Source organism: Artibeus jamaicensis, unplaced genomic scaffold (genome assembly GCF_021234435.1).
Source record: "Artibeus jamaicensis isolate MK-2021 breed Jamaican fruit bat unplaced genomic scaffold, CSHL_Jam_final scaffold_1283, whole genome shotgun sequence".
NCBI lineage: Eukaryota > Metazoa > Chordata > Mammalia > Chiroptera > Phyllostomidae > Artibeus > Artibeus jamaicensis.
The window spans coordinates 13,529,996-13,552,506 of record NW_026522028.1 but is presented as its reverse complement, the minus strand read 5'-3'; the positions used below and the strand labels follow the sequence as shown (position 1 = coordinate 13,552,506).

The following is a 22,511-nucleotide window of genomic DNA, read 5'->3' as shown; positions in this document are numbered from 1 at the left end:
GCACAGCTGGCTCAAACAATGACTGAGTCTAGGAGTTGTCAGATTTTTGTTTGGGGCCGCACTGGCAGCCAGCCCTTGTTCCAGTGACATCTCTGAGAAGCATAAGCATAAACAAACTGAGAAGCATAAACAAACTGAGAAGCATAAACAAACTGAAACTGATATAAGCGAAACTTCTTTGACTATAGGTGGGCTAAGATGGAGTGACAGAGGAGGCCCAGCTCTTCCCTCCTACTTTGTAAAGTATTTTAATTTCCTATCACATTATGTTTTTATTTTGTTGCAACTTTTAGGCAGGACCACATTCTATACTTTTTGTGGCTCCTTCAACACTAAATACAGAAGGGCACACACATGCTTGTTGATTGTCCTTTAGCTGCTTAACCCTGAAAATATACCATAGTGACAAATCTATGTTAGTATGTACATACACCAAATACACATATTAACAGTCACTATAAGACAATAAAATCAATTGCTGTGTGTGGCTCCTAGGACCATAACTCATTACTACAGAAGAAAGTTGCTTGTTAGCTGTTTCCTCCAATTAGCTACAGGTCAGGAGCGTATTCTCTGCGGCTGTGGAAGGAAAGAGTTGGAGGAACATTTGATCACCCATGGCAGCCAGGAGAACACGCCTCTCAGATCAGTTTTCTGTTGGGAGGGTAATTGAATGATGGCCACAGCTGCTTTGTCCTGAAACCACGCTGAGGTCACTCTTCCCACGGCTGCTCTTGGCCAATGACTGAGTGCCACAGGATCCTAAGGCGGGCCCATTCCTGGGAGACTTGGAATCCTCTGGGAGGGACTTCAGCTCGAGAATTTTCCTTAGAGCAGCACTGTCTGAGGTGCTTCTGCCCAACCCTCTGCCTTACTCTTCTTCACCCACATCACTGTCTGACAACCCTCCCTCCATTTTCCTTACAAGTAGTTTCCCCAATAAATATTTTGCATGTCTAATCCCATCTTTGGGTCTGTTTCTTAGAGTGCCCAAACTAACACAGTCCTGATATGAGATTGGCAGACCTCCATCTGCTCTGCCAACAACTCATTGAACCAATCCAGTTCCAGGGAAAAGGAATAAGAAACTGGGTGTTTGTTGCCAGCCTAACAAGGCAACCCTGTAACTTGGATATTAAAGCTGCTGCTGTGCCTCCATCTGGCTCCTACATCCAGCTCTCAAATTGTCTAGACCCTAATGGGAAACAAAGTATTCAACCTTCCCAAACTCTAACCAATTACTTGGTAGACATGTCCATTATGGAAATGTTTTTAAATCGCTTATTGTAGTGGAGGAGTAGAAATCTAAAATGTTAAGTTGCCGTTATTCTACTAAGGGCTCACGGGTTTTTTTCTAGAGTCATTTTCTTTGACTCTAGCACAGTGCTGATGAACTAGCTAACATATCAGCTGTACCAAAAGACAAAGTAATTCAGTGTAGACTGTGGCTGTTGTAAATATCTGGAAATTATTTTCCCCCTGGGTTGATGTAGAGCCACAGGATTGGCTTCCTTGACATGCATACACATTCATCATTTATAAATGCAGGTTTAGAAGCCATAATTAAAGCTGCTAAACCTCCACTTGGAGGACCAGGTATTCTAAAATTTTCTTTGCTAAGCTTTTGAAAAAATTTGAAAACAAGGCCCTGAAGTATTTGGGTTTTTTAATATCTGTAGCAGTGAAATGAAATATGTTTTCTCACTTATAAATGTTCCCATGGTTTTTAGGTGGGTAAAGCCTAGTAAAGAAGCATGAAGAAAAAAATGTTTCCAATTCCTTCTGTTAAGTTCCCAGGTAAGTCACATTCCACTGCCTTTGTAATATCAAAATGTGCTGTATTGACACATTTAACACCTAAAGCCAATGTGTGTAGTTATGTGTCTATGTGCAAAAGTTTATTATGTGAATATACACAGATATAGGATGATAATATTTAATACTAGTCACCTTCCTCTCAAGTTATTAAAACCAGTGCACTCTGATTTTTATTTATCAAGGTAAGACTTTTAGCACTTGATTTGGTAAGGTGACATGTAATGAAAATTATAAGTAGATATTATGATATTACTCCAGGAAAGGCATTAGTGGTGGTGCATATTCTTAACTGAATCTTTTATCTTTCAAAAATAATGGCAATCTATGACTTTATTGTAAGAACTATAATAAATTAAGGCATGAACAAACAGGGTTCCAGTTGGTTCCATTTCACTTATAAGTACATTTTTTCCTTTTTTTCGTAAGTAGATATTGAATTGAGAAGGGACATAGAAGATATTTGATTTAGATAAAAAGAATTAGAGAGAAGGCTTATCAGCCCCAGACCATTTCCATTTTCAGGAATGGCTATTGTCAAGGGATATATTCCCTTTGAGGGTGATGGAGTATTTATAAAATTTGGTACAATTCTGAACCATTTTCCAACTATCTGGACTTTAAGACCAGATGCCCTGTTGGGTTTTCTCATAAACTCTCCTGTATGGGGCAATGCAGTCTGATGTGCTCTTTCATTCTCAAACACTGAAGACTTAATAATAACAGCAAACACTTATACTGCTAGCTGTTCTAAGTTATGCATACTATCTCATTTAATCCTCACATCAACCTATAAATATGGTACTGTTGTTATCCCTATTCTACAGTTGAGGGAACTGAGGCACAATGTCCACACAGCTAGGATGTGGTGAAACCAGAATCAAATACTATGTTTGCATCTTGTAAAGGGACCAGATGGAGAGAGAAATAATTAACAGAAAATCCCAGCATGCTATTTTATGGATTAAAAGTGATGATATTTCACTCAAAAGAGAGATTTGGGAGGCACAGTAGGGCTTGTCAGTACCTTTAAAATCACTTCAAGCAAGCAAGTACCTTGTCTTATGGAAAACACCAGCCATGCTTATTAGGATTTGGCTGTTAGGTCTCTCTGTCGGATGCCAAATTCTGGCTAGGCCAACCGGATGGAGGGTGCACCCCAGGTCTCTGAACAGAGCAAAGGGCTCTCATAGACAATGGGGGGTTAGAGACCCAGCCAGTGCTCACAGACTTTGTCAGCCAGCCAAAGATTCATCCTAGCTTCCTGCTGGGGTACATCCTTTTCTTCACAGCTGACATGGTATCAGGGTTGAGATGGGGCGGCTGTGATATAGGTAGCCTCTTTATTCAGAGATGGTATGTTATGATCTCTCCTTTATCCAGTGATTATCATAAAGCAAGGCTAGACAACGAATCCCAAGTCTAAGAGGGCAAGCAATTCCAAATTTGCAAACTAGATAACAGTGAAAAGTATGCTATTTGGAATAACATACTATATGTTTTTTGGAATTCAGATTCCATTTTCCCATTCAAACTATGTTCCCCAAAAAGAGAAAAAGTGTCCAGGGCCTCAAGTGAACACACAAAATCCTACTAAACCCACCTTGTAGCCAAGCCAAGCCACCTAAGTTCTCCCCTTACAGTGTTGTTTCCATGAGAAACTTATTCCACGACCCAGCCCAGAACTTGAGTCATTAGATTCCACTCTTCCCTAAGACCCTACAAGTCTTGAGAGATCATTTCTACTCTCACATTAGGGAACACAACCCCTAATTCCACCCTCCCAACCCATGAGCCCCAGGAGAAAGGTGAAGCTCAGTTCATGAAATACTCCTGGACTTTCTGTATGTACCTTACTCTTCTCCATCCTGTAAAAAATATTGGTTGACTACTTGTATATGTGGCTGGTGATAAAGTAGTTCAAAAACCAGGTTATATCCATTTTTGGCTATTTTAGAATGTGCTTGAACTATCAGATTGGGGACAAGGTAGGAGTGAGAGTGCAGTGCTTCCTCAAGCCCCTAACTGGGACACAGAGAGGAGAAGGCCATCTGTACCACAGAGGGACACTGAAATGTAAGCCTCCAAAATGACTGTTACATCAGTCAATTTAGTGAGGAAAGAAGGTCAATCTCCCTTCCAAATGATTGCCATGGAAGTCACAGTCACAGCTTTAGAGGAAGCACAGGAGGAAAGTCCAATTACAGGTATAGGAAGACTTGAACTGCCTGTCCTTTTACCTCCCCATGCCTTTTTCTTACAACATGCAAAATAATAGGCCCAGGAGTCCTGCATGAAAATTGGATAAACAGATCAACTGAACAATGATTTATTAAATACTTGCTAGGCTGTGCCATGTCTCTCAGATCACTAACTCTCTCCTCACAGTGATCCTTTGAGAAATGGAGGGGATTATATTTTGTGGACATAGACTCAGAAATACTTGACCAGAATCTCAGAGCGAGAGCTCATGATCATGAGTTAACTGGATGGCCAAGTTGGCAGTATCAGAGCTGGATATTTATTACACAGCATAAAAAAAAGGTTAGGGTTCAGTCCTTTCAACCTGTATGCTCAAAATTTTGCTCCTTAAAGGTGACTTAACTGCTGAAATTCCAGAACCCTGAGATATCACTCAAATATTCCATCTCATCCTTCAAAAATTATTCTTCTATTGATGAGGCTGGAACCACTAACTCTGGACCATGTCAGGAATTATTTATGGAGGAAAAAAGGTTAGATGAAGGATAACCAAAGTTTTATTCAAAAACTTTGAAATGATGATAGGTCTTCTTCTGAGACAATTACCAAAAATATCACCTACAAAAGGTAAAACCACCTTTTTACCTTTTTTAAAAGATAAAACACAGTTTGCTATGTTGTATGGCTTTATTTAATTCCATGTTCCTTGTGCTAATGACATGCTCCAAAACCTTAATTATGAATCAGACTTTCCAGGTTTTATTAGAAAAGTCACAATTGGGGATGAAATATATACATTTGAGGAAAGAACTTTTCTGTATTTATTGTATTCATTATTAATTTTAGCCTCCATTTTAGAAGACCAGGTATTTGTATTTGGAGGAAAGGTAAAAAGAATTAGAGGGAGGAAAAATACAGAAATTGATAGCCTCCCTTGCAAAGTCCTCCTTTGCAAAGAAATACGCAGAAATTGGAGCTTTTTCTTTAATCTACAAGTAATTTAATGTACTTATTACCTGTGCTTCCACTGGGGTTCATTATTCATCTGATGCTATACTAAATGCATCCTGTTTGGTTCAATAAAAGCTTTGGAGTTAAAACTTACCAAGCTAAAGGCTATTGCAGACCAAGAGGATCTAAGAGGCTATGCTACACCACCCCCAATATGCATGCACCACAACCACACAGTCAAGCAACAAACTACATGTTAAACTCATCATCTTCAAGTAACTGTGCCAGGCACTTAAATTTGGCTGAAGGAAAGCAAGGGCAGTGTGCTTCAGGGCTGATTGAGCAAGACATCAAAGGAATGTATATACTGTGGGATGACCCCTTGACCCACATCCATTTGTGCCCTCCCGAGCCCTGGAGAGCTGGCCCTCGACATGCTTCTGTCCCACACTAGTCAGGATTTTTTAGGAGAAAGACAATGCTGAGCTCTACCAACTAAGTGCCCTTACCTCCTCCGTTTCTGGGGTACATTCTTTTCTTCTCGGGGGTTGCCCAGCTCCTGGCCGAAAGGCTCCCATTGGGATATTGATATTTGCCTAAAAAGGAAAACAGGGAAGATTTAGCTCAAGAAAAGTAAGAAATTGTAATGATACTTTGAGGTAGTAATTGTTGTGAGGAAAACTGCATCTGAAAAGTACATCTTTAAAGCTTTTTACCTCAAGGAAATTGCTGTAATGACTACAAAAGTAAGCAAAGGAAAATTTGACTTCCATTTATTACAAATTTCTGGTACTCATCCTTATGTCTGTGCAGTGATTTTACAATTCTCTACTCGATGAAAGAATTTGAAGAGAGTTTGTTCTGGCTGTTGCCCTCCTATGGTGCTTAATATTATTCTCTCTGTGGGGTGAGGAAGGGACACATAATGATAGGAAAGAAGGAAATAGCATCCACAGAAATCATCCTACACCTGAGCCCTCCTTCAGGTTCCTTCAGATTTACCATGGGAGGGGAGCTATCACACCTCCTGAACTGCCTCCTCCTTTCCACATCCTAGGGCTTACAGCACTTCCTGAAGTCTCTATAACTCACAGCTTTCTTCCATCTTCCCAACACTCCATTGTGTAAAAAGAGTACTAGAAAGTCAAGCTTACTGGTATCACAGTTTATAGATTTTCATTCTTCATTAAAATAACATATTAATCTCCATCTGCCTTAAAAAATACCTTCCAGTAAATATGAACTATGCTAAATATTAAATTATGCAAGGAATATACTGACACAGTAATTTGAACTTGGGAAAGAAAATATGTAAATTTGAATTTTGTCCCTATTTCATTTGATTTTAAAAGGTAAGAATGTTTCATGAAGACCAAAAACAGCTTCAAGCAGGGGCATCACTCGTAACAAACAAGCATTAAAACTTTTGTTACAGTAGAACATTTTTTGCCACTTAACAGGAACCATTTGTTGCCCTATGAGTAACTGGATATGTGTGCTTGAAAAGTTGAAATTGCACTTTGATGTTATACATGAAAATGATGCCTGAACAAAGAGTAAAATGTTTTACTTCATGACAGTTTGGATCATGTTAGTGCCACACCAAACAAAATTATAAGGAAGTGTGGTAAGGTCCATTTCGAAGTGCCTGATATGAGCTCTGTTGCTAGAGGAATGTTTAACTCAAAACACAGGAAATATCCAGTGTCCATGTCCAGGCAGCATGCTGTTGGGTCCATTCTGCTCCTGAGAAAAGGAAGTGACTTTTTCCACCTAGGGGCTTTAGAACTCCTTTCCTTGCTAGAATAATGCTGACCCCACAGAAAGGAAACAGCTCCAAAGTGTTTGTGTCGGCTAAGAAGAGTTACATCACCATTCTGAGGGCCTAGAAGCCAAAAAGTATTTTTGATCAGTAAGTACAATATATGTAAAGTAATATATATGTATATATATGTAAAATATAATATATATAAGTAAAATGTAATATATATAAGTAAAATATAAGGGCAGCACAATTTTGGAGGGAAGGATTTTGAAAAGCCTAAGGCTGATCCTTCTATGCTATTCCTCTGCTTAATGGAAATATCAGGTGTCCTAGAATGGAAGGAGGAGGAAGCATAAGATAAGGGGAAATATGTTTTATACAGTGGCAAATATGGTAGCATACTTCATGAATTCCAAGATGCATCTCTTTTAACATCTCTGAAATCACAATGTGTCTTTATAGCAAATGTATCTTAAAATTTTAATCAGAATGTTTTATTTCTTAGCAGGACATGAAATAGTAGTATTTTATAATTGACTATCACAGATTGGATGAAATATCATTAGGGTCCTGAAATAAGATCCAAACAATGCAAATAAGATCCACAGAACATGATCTCTATTGAACCAATAACTATTTCCATTACTATAGACAATTTGGATGAAAGAGAGGAAAAGTCAACATAGAGACTATTTGGGAGAAAGTTAACTGGTTAGATCACCGCTACACTGACCCATTCATTAAGTTTCTACAGAGGGCATCTCCCCAGTGATGAGTTCAAATTAACAGTATTTGTGAAATATTTGATTGTTAAACTAATCCATTTAATCAAGTGTGTATCTCTATAGTAGGTTGCAGTTTTCAGTAAAGGAACATATGAAAGTCCTCCAGGATAATGTAACAGACATGCTATGAGAATACCACCTTTTCTTGCTCAGAGATTGATTTTAGCCATGGACATAGCCTCTTCATGGTACATGGGCTGCTTTTGGTAGTGAAAAGAGCCCAATGCTAGGAATTTATACAGATAATCTGTACTTGAAAAAGTGCCAACTGCTCTGGCTTTCATCTTCCTCATTTCTAATATGAATGTTAGGCTTCACTAATCGTTTTCAAACCTTTAGCCATGAAATCTTTCCTTCGAGTAAAGTATTGTGAGAACATCTAAAATGCAAACTAGGTTCAGGTGAAGCTGCTCTGGATGAGGTGGTAGGGAACCCAGAAGCCCATCTGCTTCCCCCAAGCCCTGGGCCATGAGCAGTTGCTTGGAACTTGGGGAGCCAATCTGACAACCATTGAAAGAGATTATCCCTAAGTGGATGAGTATTAACATATACTTAAAATATTTGCTCTGCCTATTGTTAAAATGTCTGTAATTTGTATTAAACTACTTTAGCATAGACAGTGTGGTATTTTATATATGTGCAGTTTGGTTTAAATGGTAACTCTGAGGATATCGCTATAATTAGGAGTTCATCTCCCTGTGGTGGTTAGGTGGCAAAATATCACTAAGACAACATTCCTAGGATTGCTACTTCGAGTGCTTCTGTTAACCATATCTCCACCAACCCCCGAGGCCTTGATGGTTGAAGAAATGTAAAAACCAAGTGAAATAATGGAATAGGCATTAGAAATGATGTTTATTCATGAAATAAGAGTAAGTTAAGATACGGAAATTGGCTAAAATATTTTAGAGAAACCCAGCTGAACAGAATGTAAGAATTTGTTGCCTGTAGCTTGCATGTTCAGAGACAGAGCTCAAGAAGTGATCCTGACTTCCGCCAAGATGGAGACGTAGATGGAGGATCCACCTCGCCTCTGTGCACAACCAAATCTAAGAACAACTATTTTTAACAGCAGTCACAACCAAGCCACACGGAAAATCGACAATACGGAGTCCAAAGGACAACTAGATACTCGGCTGGACCGGTAGGAGGAGCCAGGCCAGCAGCGGAGCAGGTTAGCAAGAAAAAATTCCCGGGGCGGTGCGCGGTGCGCGCAGGGAATCGAGGGCGCAATTGCGAGCAAGCTGGCTGCCGGAGCGCACAAAGAAGGGGCGCGGTGGGTCGCTCAGTCGCGCGCATTTACGTGCGGAGAAGCCAGTGAGAAGGGAAGCCGGCGTAGGGCAGCAGGCTCACGCAATTCCGATCGGATAAACCCCAGGCGTGCCGAGTGACTGGAAACACTGGGCTAGCGGAGAGGAACGCCAGTACTCCCTCTCTGACCCCGCCCCCACACACAGCGTCACAAACCAGCGACCTGGGTCGCCCCGTCCTGGTAAACAACTAAGGCTTCGCTCCGCTCACTTAACAGCGCGAACAGACCAAAAATGGCTCTAGGACAACTCAGAGCCCCAGAACCGATAGACCTAAGTGATGAAGAAATAGCCAGTCTTTCAGATGCACAGTTCAAAACACTGGTTATAAGGATCCTTACAGAACTGGTTGACTTTAGCCACAAATTAGAGAAACATATGGAAGCTAAATTAATAGAAATGAATGGGGATACAAAAGATTCCAATAGTAATGGAAAGAAAATTGGGACTCAAATCAAGGGAGAGAACCAGAAGGAAGAAAAAAATGGTCAAACAGAAAGGAATGAAGAAATAAGAATTCAGAAAAATGAGGAGAAGATTAGGAACCTCCAGGACATCTTTAAACGTTCCAACATCCGAATTATAGGGGTACCAGAAGGGGGGAAAGGCACAACCACCAGTTGAAAAATTATTTGAACAAATAATAAAGGAGAATTTCCCCAAGATGGCAAAGGAAATAGACTTCCGAGAAATCCAGGAAGCTCAGAGAGTCCCAAAGAAGTTGGACTCAAGAAGGAACACACCAAGGCACATCGTAATTACATTAGCCAAGATTAAAATGAAGGAGAGAATCTTAGAAGCAGCAAGAGCTAAGGGGACAGTCACCTACAAAGGAGTTCCCATCAGACTGTCAGCTGATTTCTCAAAAGAGACCTTACAGGCAAGAAGGGGCTGGAAAGAGGTATTCCAAGTCATGAAAACCAAAGATCTACAACCAAGATTGCTCTACCCAGCAAAACTTTCATTTAGAATGGAAGGACAGATAAAGTGCTTCTCAGATAAGACCAAATTCAAGGAGTTCATCATCACCAAGCCCTTATTATATGAAATGTTAAAGGGACTTACCTAAGAAAAAGAAGATAAAAAAGACGAACAGTGAAAGGACAGCAAACTCACAGTTATTAAGAACCACACCTAAAACAAAAGCAAACTAAGAGGATAGCTAGATCAGGAGCAGAACCATAGAAATGAAGATCACAGGGAGGGTTAGCAACAGGGGAGTGGGAGGAGGGGAAGGGGGAAGAAGGTACAGAAAATAAGTAGCATAGACAGTAGATAGAAAATACATAGGGGGAGGGTAAGAATAGTAGGGGAAATACAGAATCTAAAGAAATTGAGACACATGTTCATGAACTAAAGGGGGAAATGGTGGGGGAGGGGTATACAGGGTGGAGGGGAAGGGAGGGGGGAATAGAGCAAATGTAATGGCATAATCAATAAAAAAAATTTAAAAAAAAAAAAAAAAAAAAAAAAAAAAAAAAAGAAGTGATCCTGAAATAGGCCTGCCTCCAGCCATTGATATGAGGATTTCCAGCTGGCTGCTGCCAACTAAGGGCAACAGAATCCCCACCTGCCTCACGTGAACCTTTTATGCAAGGTGGCAGTCATTTGGACTACTTCGGGGCTTCATCAAGCTCAGAAACAGACTATAAATGGTTTTTTGCTTGCTTGCTTGCTTGCTTGCTTGCTTGCTTGCTTGCTTGCTTGCTAATGAATGTGTGTTTAACAAATGTCTATGTTGTGGCAGAGTTGAGTTGGAAACTAGCTTTCATCTTAACCAGGTGGTGAGGTTCTGGGACAGTACTACACCTCGAATGCCCATCTACCACAAACTACCTAATTCACCCCAAAACCCCAATATTTCGCCTAGTCATCACAACACCTACATCCTAACAACAAAGTTCTGAGGTTTGGGCTATCATCTTCACTTTACTGATGAAGAAACTGAGTCTTAAAGAGATTAGGTGAGTTTCTCGAGGTCACACAGTTTGAGGAAAAGCCAGGATTCCAAAGCAAAGATGCCTGACCTTGTAGATTGAACTTTCACTCTATCACAACCTTCTCTGAAGAGCTCTTTTCACTTGACCAAAGCTCTAGCCACTCTAAAATTCTCTAAACTTGCTCTAAAATTGCAGGCTTACCCTTTGAGAATGGCCTGGGGCACACAGAATAGGTGTCAATGAAAAGCCACGTTGAAAAATGAGCCATTAACTCACTGACTTGATGCATTTTCACCTTTAAGGCATCACTTAAGAAAACAAGAACCTACATAAGTTTTGACAGCAAATATTGACGGGATCCAAAGCAGCCTAAGAACATGTTGAGCATCCAATCATTAACGTACATCTGAAGGGAGTGTCAGAGGAGTGCTTATAAATGGTTAGAGATGATTCATTAATATAATTGTAGGGTGGTGATATTTGAGGGACAAATTATAGACTAAATTATATCCATAAGAATAATTCCTTTAACTTCAATTTGATACATAGACTTGTAGTTCTCTGTTTTTATTGCATCTTCCAGACAATTGAGTCATATTCTCATCTCTTTCACTGACTTGCTCTGTTTGAATGCAAATAAAATACCTCTCAATGATTCAATTTTTCCACCTGCAAATTAGCTATGGTGTTTGCTACTCAAAATTAGTTTTGGATATGAGCTATTTTTTATGAGAGAATAAGCAAACACAGAAAAATTCTAACATTGATGACCTGGAGTTGATAGAAGGTTAGACTTCCTTCTCTATATAGACTCTGTACAAATGTAAACAAAGCAGTCTTCTGTTTTTATTGTTTCTTTGTTTTGTAATGCATCTCTTTGTATTTATTTTCCCTCCTTGAGGTTTATTCATCTTAGATATTTTTAAATATGCCCCTAACACAGCAGACCCAATGCATTGCTTTCCCAAGCTCTACATAATTTGTTACATCCTCGAAGTTGGGAATGGAAAAAATCTACTAGATATCTTTTGCCAGAACAGGATACAGTTCCCTGATAATAGACCTATCTGATGTGAAATGAATACTACACTTGATCTCACCAGGTGAAGAAAAGCAGAAAGAATTCCCTGTAAGTTAATTCCACTACTCCCTTAATTATTTGTATTGTTCTGCTTGGCTCCAGGCTTCAAGCCCAAGGATTCTGGAAACAACAATATTCCCTCCACAGCCACTCCTGCATAACGTACAATGGAATGACATCTTCTTTCCCCAGTGAGTTGGATTCTGATAGCTCCCAGCCACAGGGTACTGACAATCCCAACCCACTTTTCTTTCCATGGCCATTGTTCTCATATCTCCCCACCCTGTCTCTGCTTTTAGTGCTAAGGCTTTTGGAGTTTCCTCCCTTTGCACATTTGTTTCATATGACCGCCCCCTAACTGATTCTATCTTTAGTTTTCAAATGTCCGCAGCAGCTCCTGCCAGAATCTGTAACCTCCCCTTTGTCATTCTCCAATAAGTGGACAGAGACAACCATATAGAGCTACATTTTGTAGTATTTCTTTCTGTGCTTTCCTAGTCTTACAGTCCCAGTTCTCTGAATGGAGCAGGATATGGCCTTTTGAGATTTCTAGCATCTTTCACAGAAGACTTGCAGAAAGAGGTGTGTTTCCTCAATAACCAATTAGAAAATGAGATTCTTATTTGATATATTAGACTAAATTAAGAGAGATATACATACACCAACTAAACTATAGTCCAACCTATTTTAAAATAAAATTCTATATAAATAGAATATATCAATTCTTCTAAGTTCTATAAATAGAATATATAACTTTTTTGTCTTTAGAGATCCTTGAAATGTGGAATGGACCCAGAATACACAAAACTTTCTGATTTAACTTTAGAAACTACCACTCACATAACTGTTCTTCACCCATGATATTTCATACTGAGAGGTTTTCTTTCTTTTTTTTTTCCTCTGTTCTCAATACTTTTTATTCTCTTCAATAATTTCCTCCATGACTTGACTGTAGTCTTGTCATCCATGGAAAAGCAGACTTCAAAAAGGTAGTATACAGCTATTAAGATAATGTGAACAATTGGTTGAAGACATTATATTTAAGTATGTGTGAATGTCAGCCTCAAAAAAATGACATCTTTTATATGACATGAGATAAGCAGCCAGTACATGACTGCTTATCTCATGTCACCAATATAAAGTCCTGCTTAGAGCAGCAAAGATTACCACTGGAATTAGTACTGAACCACTAAAATAAGACCGCTATATTCACATTCTGGCTACACTTGAAAGAATCCAGCATTAGAAATCATAAACAATGCACTATAGTAATTTACCTAAGAAAGAAACAGTAGATGCATGTTCAAAGAAAAGGCCTTGACTCTACATTAAAACAAGTGGCAAAGGGAAGTTTATTTTTTATGTTTTAAGTTTAAATAAAATATTTTAAAAGGTATATATCATTATTATCGTTTTTAGTTTAATTAATATATTGGGTTAACTGACCAACCATGGGTGGTGATAATCTGTTTCTTTGTACTAAGTATTGCAATACCCCTGGAATCTTTCTAAAAGTGGAAATCCTAGACTGGAAACACTTAGAGTCCCTACAGCCTGTCTGTTATTTTTTGAGGGGGGAGGTCAAGCTGTTTTATTCGTCCATGGAGCTTTTATGGCCTGGGCAATGGAGAGTAGAAGAACAGTGATAATGGGCAGGGAAGGGAAAGAAGTACTAAATGGTGGGACATCAAGCTATTCTGTTCTACACCCGGACTGAGTAACAATGGAAAACTTCCATGGTAAGAAGCCGCACGCTCACTTAATGACGCAGGACTCATATAATTGTTGCTTCAAAATATGTGATAAAGGAGTTAGGTTTAGTTTTACAAACAGCTTGATTGAGTCAGTTAAGCAGAGTGGTGGGAATTCCATGGCTATCTATCGTCATTTGTACCTCAAGACCGTGTTTGTCACTGAGTCACTTTGTACTTTTCATTCCTAGCCAACTTACATTTAAGATGACTTTAATCAGTGTAGGCTATTAGCCTTTTTGCTGAAATGCTGACACTTTCTGAATGTCAGTTTAGCTCTTTAAAAGAAAAGACCCATCATCCATAAAATGGTCATTGTCTCTTAAATACCCTTAGTGTTTATGATTATCCTATCCTTACTATCTGTGCCAAGGCAGGGATGGTAAGTAAGGAGGCTAAACAGTTTTGTAGGGTAGACCCAAATGTGGGCTTTGGGATCACACAACTTGAGTTTGTGTTGTCCTGACTGTCCTACATACAAGTTGTGTGATCCTGGGTGAGGTTTTTTTGTTTGGTTGATTGGTTCATGGGTGGGGTTTTGTGTGTGTGTGTGTGTGTGTGTGCGTGTGTGTATGTGCCTTTCTAAATCTTTTATTAGAATCCATAGAAATCCCATTCGCACTGTGCCAAGTACATAGTAAACCCTGAAGAAATTTTTACTATTATTATCATCCTAATAATAAATCTAGGAAATTATTCTCATGAAGTCCATAGACTATTAAAAGCTGGAAAGAGGCTTAGAGGTCATGCAGATCACAAGGACCAGGGGAGTGAAGTTACAGGGCAGAGCTAAGAGTAGGGCACAGGACTCTTTTCCATTTAACCACAAAGCTCTCAGATCTCATGGGAGAGAACTAATAATAATCAGCTTACTTTGACCAGTGGTATAGACAAAGGACCAGTGACGACAAAGAGAATGTTGGCTCTGGGTGGGCTAAGGCCCTGGGGAGGTCCATGGTGGTTTTTAAATAAAGTGTATTCAGGAGGAAGGGGAAAGACAGACAGGTGCTGCCAGTGGCCAGTGTCACTGGGTCTCATTAGAGAAACACCAAGCAGATCGTTGATGGCATTAAATTTCCCAGCAGCTCTAGCTTTCCTCACCACCTGTCATGTCAAATTCATCCGAAGGAATCAGACCCACTATGCCCAGTATGCTGATGTTACCTTGGTTGCGACTCCATTCCCAACAACAGTGGAGTTTAACAGCCTGGAGAGTACAGAACCAGGGTCAGCAAACTACAGCTTATGGACCAAATCCAGCATGCCACCTGTTTCTGCAAATAAAATTTCACTGGCACACAGCCACAGTCATTCACTTATGTATTGCCTATGGCCATTTTTGTGCTATACCCACAGAGTTGAGTAGTTGGAACAGAGACCCAATGTTTTGCAAATACCAAAATATTTACTTTCTGGTACTTTACAGAAAAGATTTACCCATATCTGGTACAGATCCTTAGCTTCTTTGGAGACAAAGTCACTCTCCAGGCTATGAAAAGATCAACTAACTTCTTATGGATATATTTATGCCCCTGGCATAAATGAGATTTCATTAATACAACAGAAAAGAAATGTAGAATTACACAGAATGCCCTTACAATCTAAAGACCAACTCTTCCTCAGCATGGATGCAAAAGACAACTGTCCACCTCCTCTAAGGATGGGCCTAGTTCTGGCCTCCCTCTTATTCTGGAGCTTGGAGGAGATGGAACAAGTTGAAGAGGAAGCAATATCATTCCATGGATTACTTGGATAGTTACAAAAGACATCTCTTAAGTAATCTGTGTACTATAAACTAGACACTTGCCATGCATTATTTTATTTATTCATTATAACAATCTTATTAAGTAGTACGATTGTCCCCATTTTGCAGAAGGGTAAACTAAGGGCGAAATAAGATCACAGACTGGGTGAGTGGTCAGGCAAAGATTTATAACCATTTGGCTCCATGTTCTCTGAGCACATAGGTGCAGTAAGTAATTTAGCTATGTAAAGGTCTGTTGGAAGTATGGTTGACAGTGGCTAAGGTTTATTCAATCCAGACAAAACAGAAATCTAAGCATTATTTCCAGAAGTTTGCACTGCAAAATACTAACCTGCAAGTATTCATAAAAAATGTTCAATGTATTTAGAAAACATTGCACACATTAATACCTTTTTGGGAATCTACAAAGACATTAGCAAGTTGTGCACTCTGAGAAATTGTGCAGTAAAGATCTTATTCAACTTTGCTCAACATAATATTTCCTAAACACTTTATCACGGAACCCTTTGAGTAACCACATCCCATAAAACTATTATTCCAAGAGATACACTTCAGGAACTGTTGAACTAGATGATGATGATGACAATGGCAATGATAATGATTGATAATAACGACTAATAGTTATTAAGCAGTTACAATGAGACAGGCACCTGCCTAAGCATTTATATGTATTAATTCATTTAACCCTCACAGCAAACATATGAGATTGGTATTGTTATTAATTCCACACTTGACAGATGAGGAAACCAAGGCACAAAGAGGATAAACAACTTTCCCAAAGTCACACAGCTAGTAAGTCCCAGAGGTTATGAGCTCCTCAAACACAGGGATCAATTCATCTTTGCATAGCATCCACTTAGCATGGTGCCTGGCACAAAATATGCACCCAGGAAATGACAATTGTACTGAATTGGAGATAAGATACTAATAAAAAGGAAAAACAACTGTATTGTGTTGAATAGAATGTTTAAAATCTTTAAGTAGTATTTACACAACAAGGGCACTCCTCATCCATTAGGGTTTCTAGTTGTGCCAGATGAGACAATACCATAGATAATGTTCCTACTATAAACCATTTATATAGTATAACCATTTTCACATTTTATTTAATGGACCCTACTTTAGGTTAATGCAAAGATAAAAGGAAAATATCAGATAGTGAAGCTCCTATTTAACCACAAAAATAATATTTCATTTGAAGGTACATTAAATTAGGTTTCTGTGTGGCATAAAATATATTGAAAGAGGCAATATCATATCCATAAGGAACCACTGTATTGCCTTTCTTGGTGGAGTGGATAGATTTTTTAAATGCAGTATAACAGCTATTGAGAACAGTCAATAGCAACATTTTGAATATTACAGACCTAAAAATATATCAAGGTCAAAGTTAATAGATAAAACACTGGTGAATTTTCACTGTATATTTGAGGGAAGCACTAAGGAAGAAAAATAACACACTTTAGCTTTAATAGGAAGAGAAGCAAAGGCAGCCTGAGATTACTATGTTTTTGTGTCCTGCAAAATAAAAATGAAATTTATGCTTAGCATCTTGGGGGGCCTCAAATTCAGTGAATAAATTGTATTACTTCTCATCACTTTAACATAGAACATTCCTCAACAATGGCTAACACTTAAGAAGGCTTACTATGCTATTGTAAGTATCTTATATGAGTAGCCCTAGGTGGTGTGTACTATTATTATCCCCATTTTACAGATGTGGAAACAGAGACAGAGAAGTATAGTAGGTAAAGTTGTTTTCCTATGATCCAAATGTCAGGGTATGTCCCAGACTCACTAGGTGGACAACAGAGGGCCAAATGTGGTCATGTGAAGTTGAATCCTTGCCAATAGATCCTTCTTTGGCAGTTTGTTCTGTGACACATTTCCAGAGGTTGTTATAGACCTTGCCACTTAAGAGGCCCATCCATTTAAGGCTATGCATTAGTAACCACAGGTAGATCTGTTCCTTCCCTTACCTCTACCACTGATGTATGCTAGGATTTCTAACCCCACAACTTGGCCATACACACACTCTGCCAAAACACCATCACTTGCTTATGAGTATGTTTATGCCACCGTGATGGTGCATCAGACCCAAAATATTCAGGAACCACCACATGCTCCAAAGTATTCAGAAAAGTCCAAGGGAAAAAATGTCTAAAAGTTCCTTTAGAGAAAGCACAAACAGCTCCATGCTGATGGAAAGGAAAAATGGAATTTTACACTTAAGCGTGTGGCCAGCATCCCACTGTGGGAGCCATTGGAGAGTTAAAAACAGAGCCCTTAAGAGAAATAACAAATTGGTAAGAACAAATATTGAAAGTTATCTTTATAATTATATTTGCATTCCCAAATGTCTGCTTCCCTCTCCCCTTTCTGTGAGTGATACATAAGCCACTTTAAAGAACCAAAGCATTTGTTTGCTGGGAGGGCTTGATGAGACACAATAGCATACTTTAAGAGTATGCTTTTAATAGCATACTTTAAAAGATAAATACCTAAGCCTTGGGAAGAACGCTTGACAAGAAAAGGGTATTATTTACAGAAAGGCGTATTTTAAACAGATGGCTCAACAAACTCAATTGGATATGAAAATGGAAATTGTATTTCTTATTTCATATCAATGAGCATATTAAAACTCTAGACATAAAAGTATATGCATTACATTTTAGATCATTTAATTCTTATTCATAAACTGTCGATGTCTTACAATTCAGCACAAACAAAAGTAGTTTCTCCATTCTCAGTTGTACCTTACTAGCCTTATATCCTTTCTTAATTGCACCTTCAATGAGTCTTTCTTTTCTTCTTGAAGGTAATCATGAGTTAGGGTCGAACAACTGCGAAAAGTCTGATTTAATTAAGCAAACAGGCTAGAAGTCACAGGGCTGATGTTAAAACACAAATATGCCTACTCACCTGGATGGCTCTGACATTGGAAACTGGCTGTTTCGACATATTCATGCAGTCTTACTCCTAAAAAAACAAGTAAGAAACTGTTAGAGGTGGCGGCATTCAGATTCTCAGTCTTGATAAATTAGAACTTAAGTCATGATTCAACTGGGCAGTCACCCCTTTCACTGGCCATATATTCTTTCAGTCTCAGTTTCCTAAGTTACTTAGAGACTCTCCTTCCTAAAGCCTCAGGGAGAGGGAACACGAGAGCCCCGGATAAATCATTCAGGAGCAGAAATGCTGAGACGCCTCGCCCCTGATGCTAATGATAGGCCATCAGAAACTTGAAAGCCGCTATCATCTCCTTCCCTGCCCTCCTGCCCCCCTGCCAAGAGCAGCAAAGCAAAGAGGCTGTGGGAATAAAACACCTTTGTTTGGGGCCTCGGAAGCTTTCCGCTTGAAACTGAACTTTTGATCTGAATTAGTTGTTGCCAGGGCTGCACGTCAGTCAATTGAGAGCGCCTCCTCTCCCTCTCCGTTGAACATCCAAAAAGAAATGTCCTGTACTTCATTCTTCTTACTGCGATGCTCTCTGCTTGCTGTGCACGTGTATGTCCTGCCCAGTGACCTGAGCAACACTGTGAGGAAGTAGGCTGCATCTCCCCCTGTGTGTCCAAAGCCCAGACTCTGTAAACCAGGCAGCTGGAAAGCCTCACCTCCTTTTCTTTTAACAAAACAATCCCAGAAGGCAAACAGGACTTACATGGCCATGTCAGATACTCAAGACGTGGTAGTAGTGCTTCCTTCCCAAAGGAGTTTGGTTTTCTTTCAGCTATGGGACCTGACTGAGAACATGGTGACTATGGTTTACAGGGACCAGAGGGGCAAGGGACAGCTCAACTGTGTATCAGTGGTGTTATTACTTGGTCTATTAAATGTTGACAAAACCGAGTGAAAAAGTTAAAAAGTCAGTGAATTAAAAATATGCTGCTTTTTAAACCAAATCTGTAAAATGGGTTGACTGATTTTTCTCCACTGATTGGTGTAAGGGTATGTGCTAAGTGGGGAGGAAATGAACCCAGAGAGCGGTGTTGCTGTTGGCCATGAGTCCCATGTAATCTAGATTAAGTCACTCAAAATCTCTGGGTCCATTTCCACTTTCTAAAAATTTACCTGCTTCACAAGTTGTGAAAAGAATCAAAATGACAGACATAAGGTTCCCCTAAATGCCTTGTAAACTATAAAGCATGACACAAATATTTGTTGTTTTATTGCCATTGCCCATACCTAGTGACTTCTTAGGACCACTGTATACTGATCTACAACTTTAAGCGCAGAGTAAGAATTGATGTAATAATGCCCCTCAATACTTTAGAAGTAAAGATCTGACAATTCTGTGAAGAGTTACTATTTCTGAGATCTTCAAAGTCTTAAGCTTTATTATAGAAGTTACGTAATTACATATTTTTCTATCTATAATTATTATATCCAACTATATAGTCTTTAGAGCCACATATATGAAAACAGTGAGATTTTTTTTTTAAGTTTCACCTGAGCGTTTTGGTAATATAGAGAATACAGCCTCCATGCATAAGGGTCTAGGTAGAATTGTTTTCAAAATGGTTAAAAAATTAAACAGCACCAAATTAAACAATCAAGAATGAATTTTGTTCTATAACATATTTCAAATAGGTTGCTGTCTTTCCTGCAGCATCAAAGAGTCAATGAAGGATTTTTAATTTGTGGATCTAGGACACATACCTCAATGTCAAATGGAAAAGCTGGGTAGTTTGATTTTTAATGTTTCCACTCCTCAAAAGTTATTAGAAGTCATGCAAAGCAATAATTTGCACAGACATTAAATATCTTAGCATATAGTGTATTTTATGCCTGTGCAACTGAAGTTTAACTAATATCACTTTGGAACTTTAAAAAATTTCTTGAGGATCAATTTGAAACGTGAGGATTTGGGAATTTCTTTATGTTATTACAATAGCACTGAAATGTTAAAAAACAGGTAATACATAATTGTGCTATTTATAATGCATTGATTTTTTTTTAATTAGGCTGATTTTATGTTTTCCACTGAACTGCATTGCTTTGTATTTTGTGGACCTCTAAGCTTAAGAGATGGGTATTCCTTGGGCCTTATCTTCTGTATATCTTTGGTATAATCTCATTTGTATGTGAATTTCTTCTTAACATATATGTCAATCTGCAATAGAGACAATTCCGAAAAGTTGGTCAGATCCCAGCTCTCATTCCTAGCAAACAGGCTAGATAACATTTGTGTAAATCAGTTCTGCAGCCGTTCCTGCTGTCCTCATTATTTGCAGAGAAATCAGGGCAAAGCACACTGATGAATAAAAATAGACAGTGTTCCCTGGCTGTTTCCCTGGCCCTGCGCTCACCTCTGTTAGGGATGCAGAGTGTACAATGCATCTCCCTTCTTTATCTGCGTGCCTCATCCTGGGACCAAAAACAAAACCTATGCCTCAGATGCACAACTCCACTCACACCGGGGCCACTGCTTTTCATACAAAGAGGTACTCTTTACAGCACTCTCTTACTGTGTCTCCTGGTTCTAGCTAAAATTTGGAAACACGGAAAGTTTGACGAAGTGTGTATTGACTTTTAGAAAGCCTATACTATAGTGAAAATGCTTGCTAGTTTAGCACAATTGAGTTTTCCTGGCAGTTCTGCGAGTCACTGAGCACCTTTAATGGTCTACATGCTGACTCATGTACAATGTCTCTACTGGTTTTTCATTGGACAGGACCAAGTATCAAACATCTAAATAAGACTCTTTCATTTACTAAAATTTGTCAACATTAATATCACTAATTTAATAAAAGTGGATTCAGAGGAGAAAGTCAATCAATATTTGCAGAGAAGGGGCTTTGTTTGTTCTCTTAAAAGGTCAATTAAATGGCTAAAGTGAAATCTCAAAGGGAATTATTTTCTATCCTGCAGCTAAAAATAATGCTGAGAAGGGTGTAGAAAGATGGTCAGCTGTCTAAAGTAACTCCTTTTTCACTTTGCCTGAAATGTGCTGAGAGAGAAGAGGCACTTAGCTTTCCCACATTTCAGAACCTGGTGCCCACAAAGAGACAGGAATGTTGTCTTCTACCCTGCTGGGTACAGGGAACACTAGGACAAAAGTGGGACTTTTGAAAAGACAGGTCTAGAGTATTAATTGATCTGTACATTGATAGAACTTTGTCACTGAGACCAAGTCTGGCACTTAGGGAGAGGAGAAAAGCATTTTAAACTTGAACTGTATACTTGAACAACTCTGGCAATAATTGCATTTAGGTAAACCAAAGAGCTAGCATTATAGCTTTTCTCTGCCTCAAATTCTCCTGATAATTTCTAGGTTTACAGCCCCAATCAATCTAGGGCTGACTGACTATAACCTGGCCATAAGAATCAAAATGACATAATATTCAGAGTCACAGTCATCATACCTGAACCATGGAAATTTTCTCACTGTCACTATCAATACAAACTACTTTTAGTTCAATATTCTTTCAAACATACACACACACCGTTTATAAAACAGAAACAGCAATATCACCCATAAACAGTGAATTTACAAGAAAGCTACACCCACTGGTTACAAGCCTACAAAGTTATTTAAGTAGTCACTACCAGTTAGGTATCAAGGAAATTTCCTTCAAAAAGCCCAGTCACCCCAGCTGGGTCCTACTTACCTGCTTTGTGTATTTGTTTACTGCCCAAGAAAAGTCCCAGGCAGCCTGGTGCAAGAATACAAGGTTCCTTAGAAGGTGAAAGGGATGCCCGGTGTCCTCTGAGCTGCGATCTCAATTCTGATGCTTTGCATGTGGCTGAAATAGCTCAAGTGTTCAGTGCCTCACCCGGGATTGAGAGCTGCTCCCGGCTGTGGGCTGGAGGGAAACTCAGTTTAAGGCTAAGTGTTAAAGAGAATTCCTGTCATAGCTCACAGTTGTTCTTCCTAAATATAGAGTTTGATACAAGCCATACGCTGGCTGCCTCCAAAAGGCTTGACCGTGCTGAAAGCAGGGCTCAAATGTCAGCCGGAAGGTGGCTATGGAATCTTACTGCCCTCCTAATCTTCCAGAAGATGCTGGCTGCATTTTCTCACGTATTCTGAAGGGGCACAGTGAAGTTTGAAAACTAGGAAAAGTTTCTATCTTTAGCTTTATTACCTGGAGGCCAGAAGATGAGGAGCGTTCAATAAGAATAGGAGAAGGGCAGCATGGCACT

General features: G+C 39.2%; 1 protein-coding gene across 1 annotated transcript in view; it reads right to left on the bottom strand.

The window, feature by feature from the left end:
- The window catches only part of SMPX (small muscle protein X-linked), a 51,821-nt gene extending 29,622 nt beyond the window's left edge, over window positions 1-22,199 (bottom strand). The window contains exons 1-3 of the mRNA XM_037127688.2: window positions 21,977-22,199; window positions 18,288-18,344; window positions 5,478-5,564 (exon numbers count right to left, since the gene is read on the bottom strand). Coding sequence (XP_036983583.1) covers window positions 5,478-5,564; window positions 18,288-18,332 — 132 coding nt within the window. The 5' untranslated portion in view covers window positions 18,333-18,344; window positions 21,977-22,199. The remainder of the gene's footprint in view (window positions 1-5,477; window positions 5,565-18,287; window positions 18,345-21,976) is intronic.
- Between the last annotated feature and the right edge of the window lie 312 nt (window positions 22,200-22,511).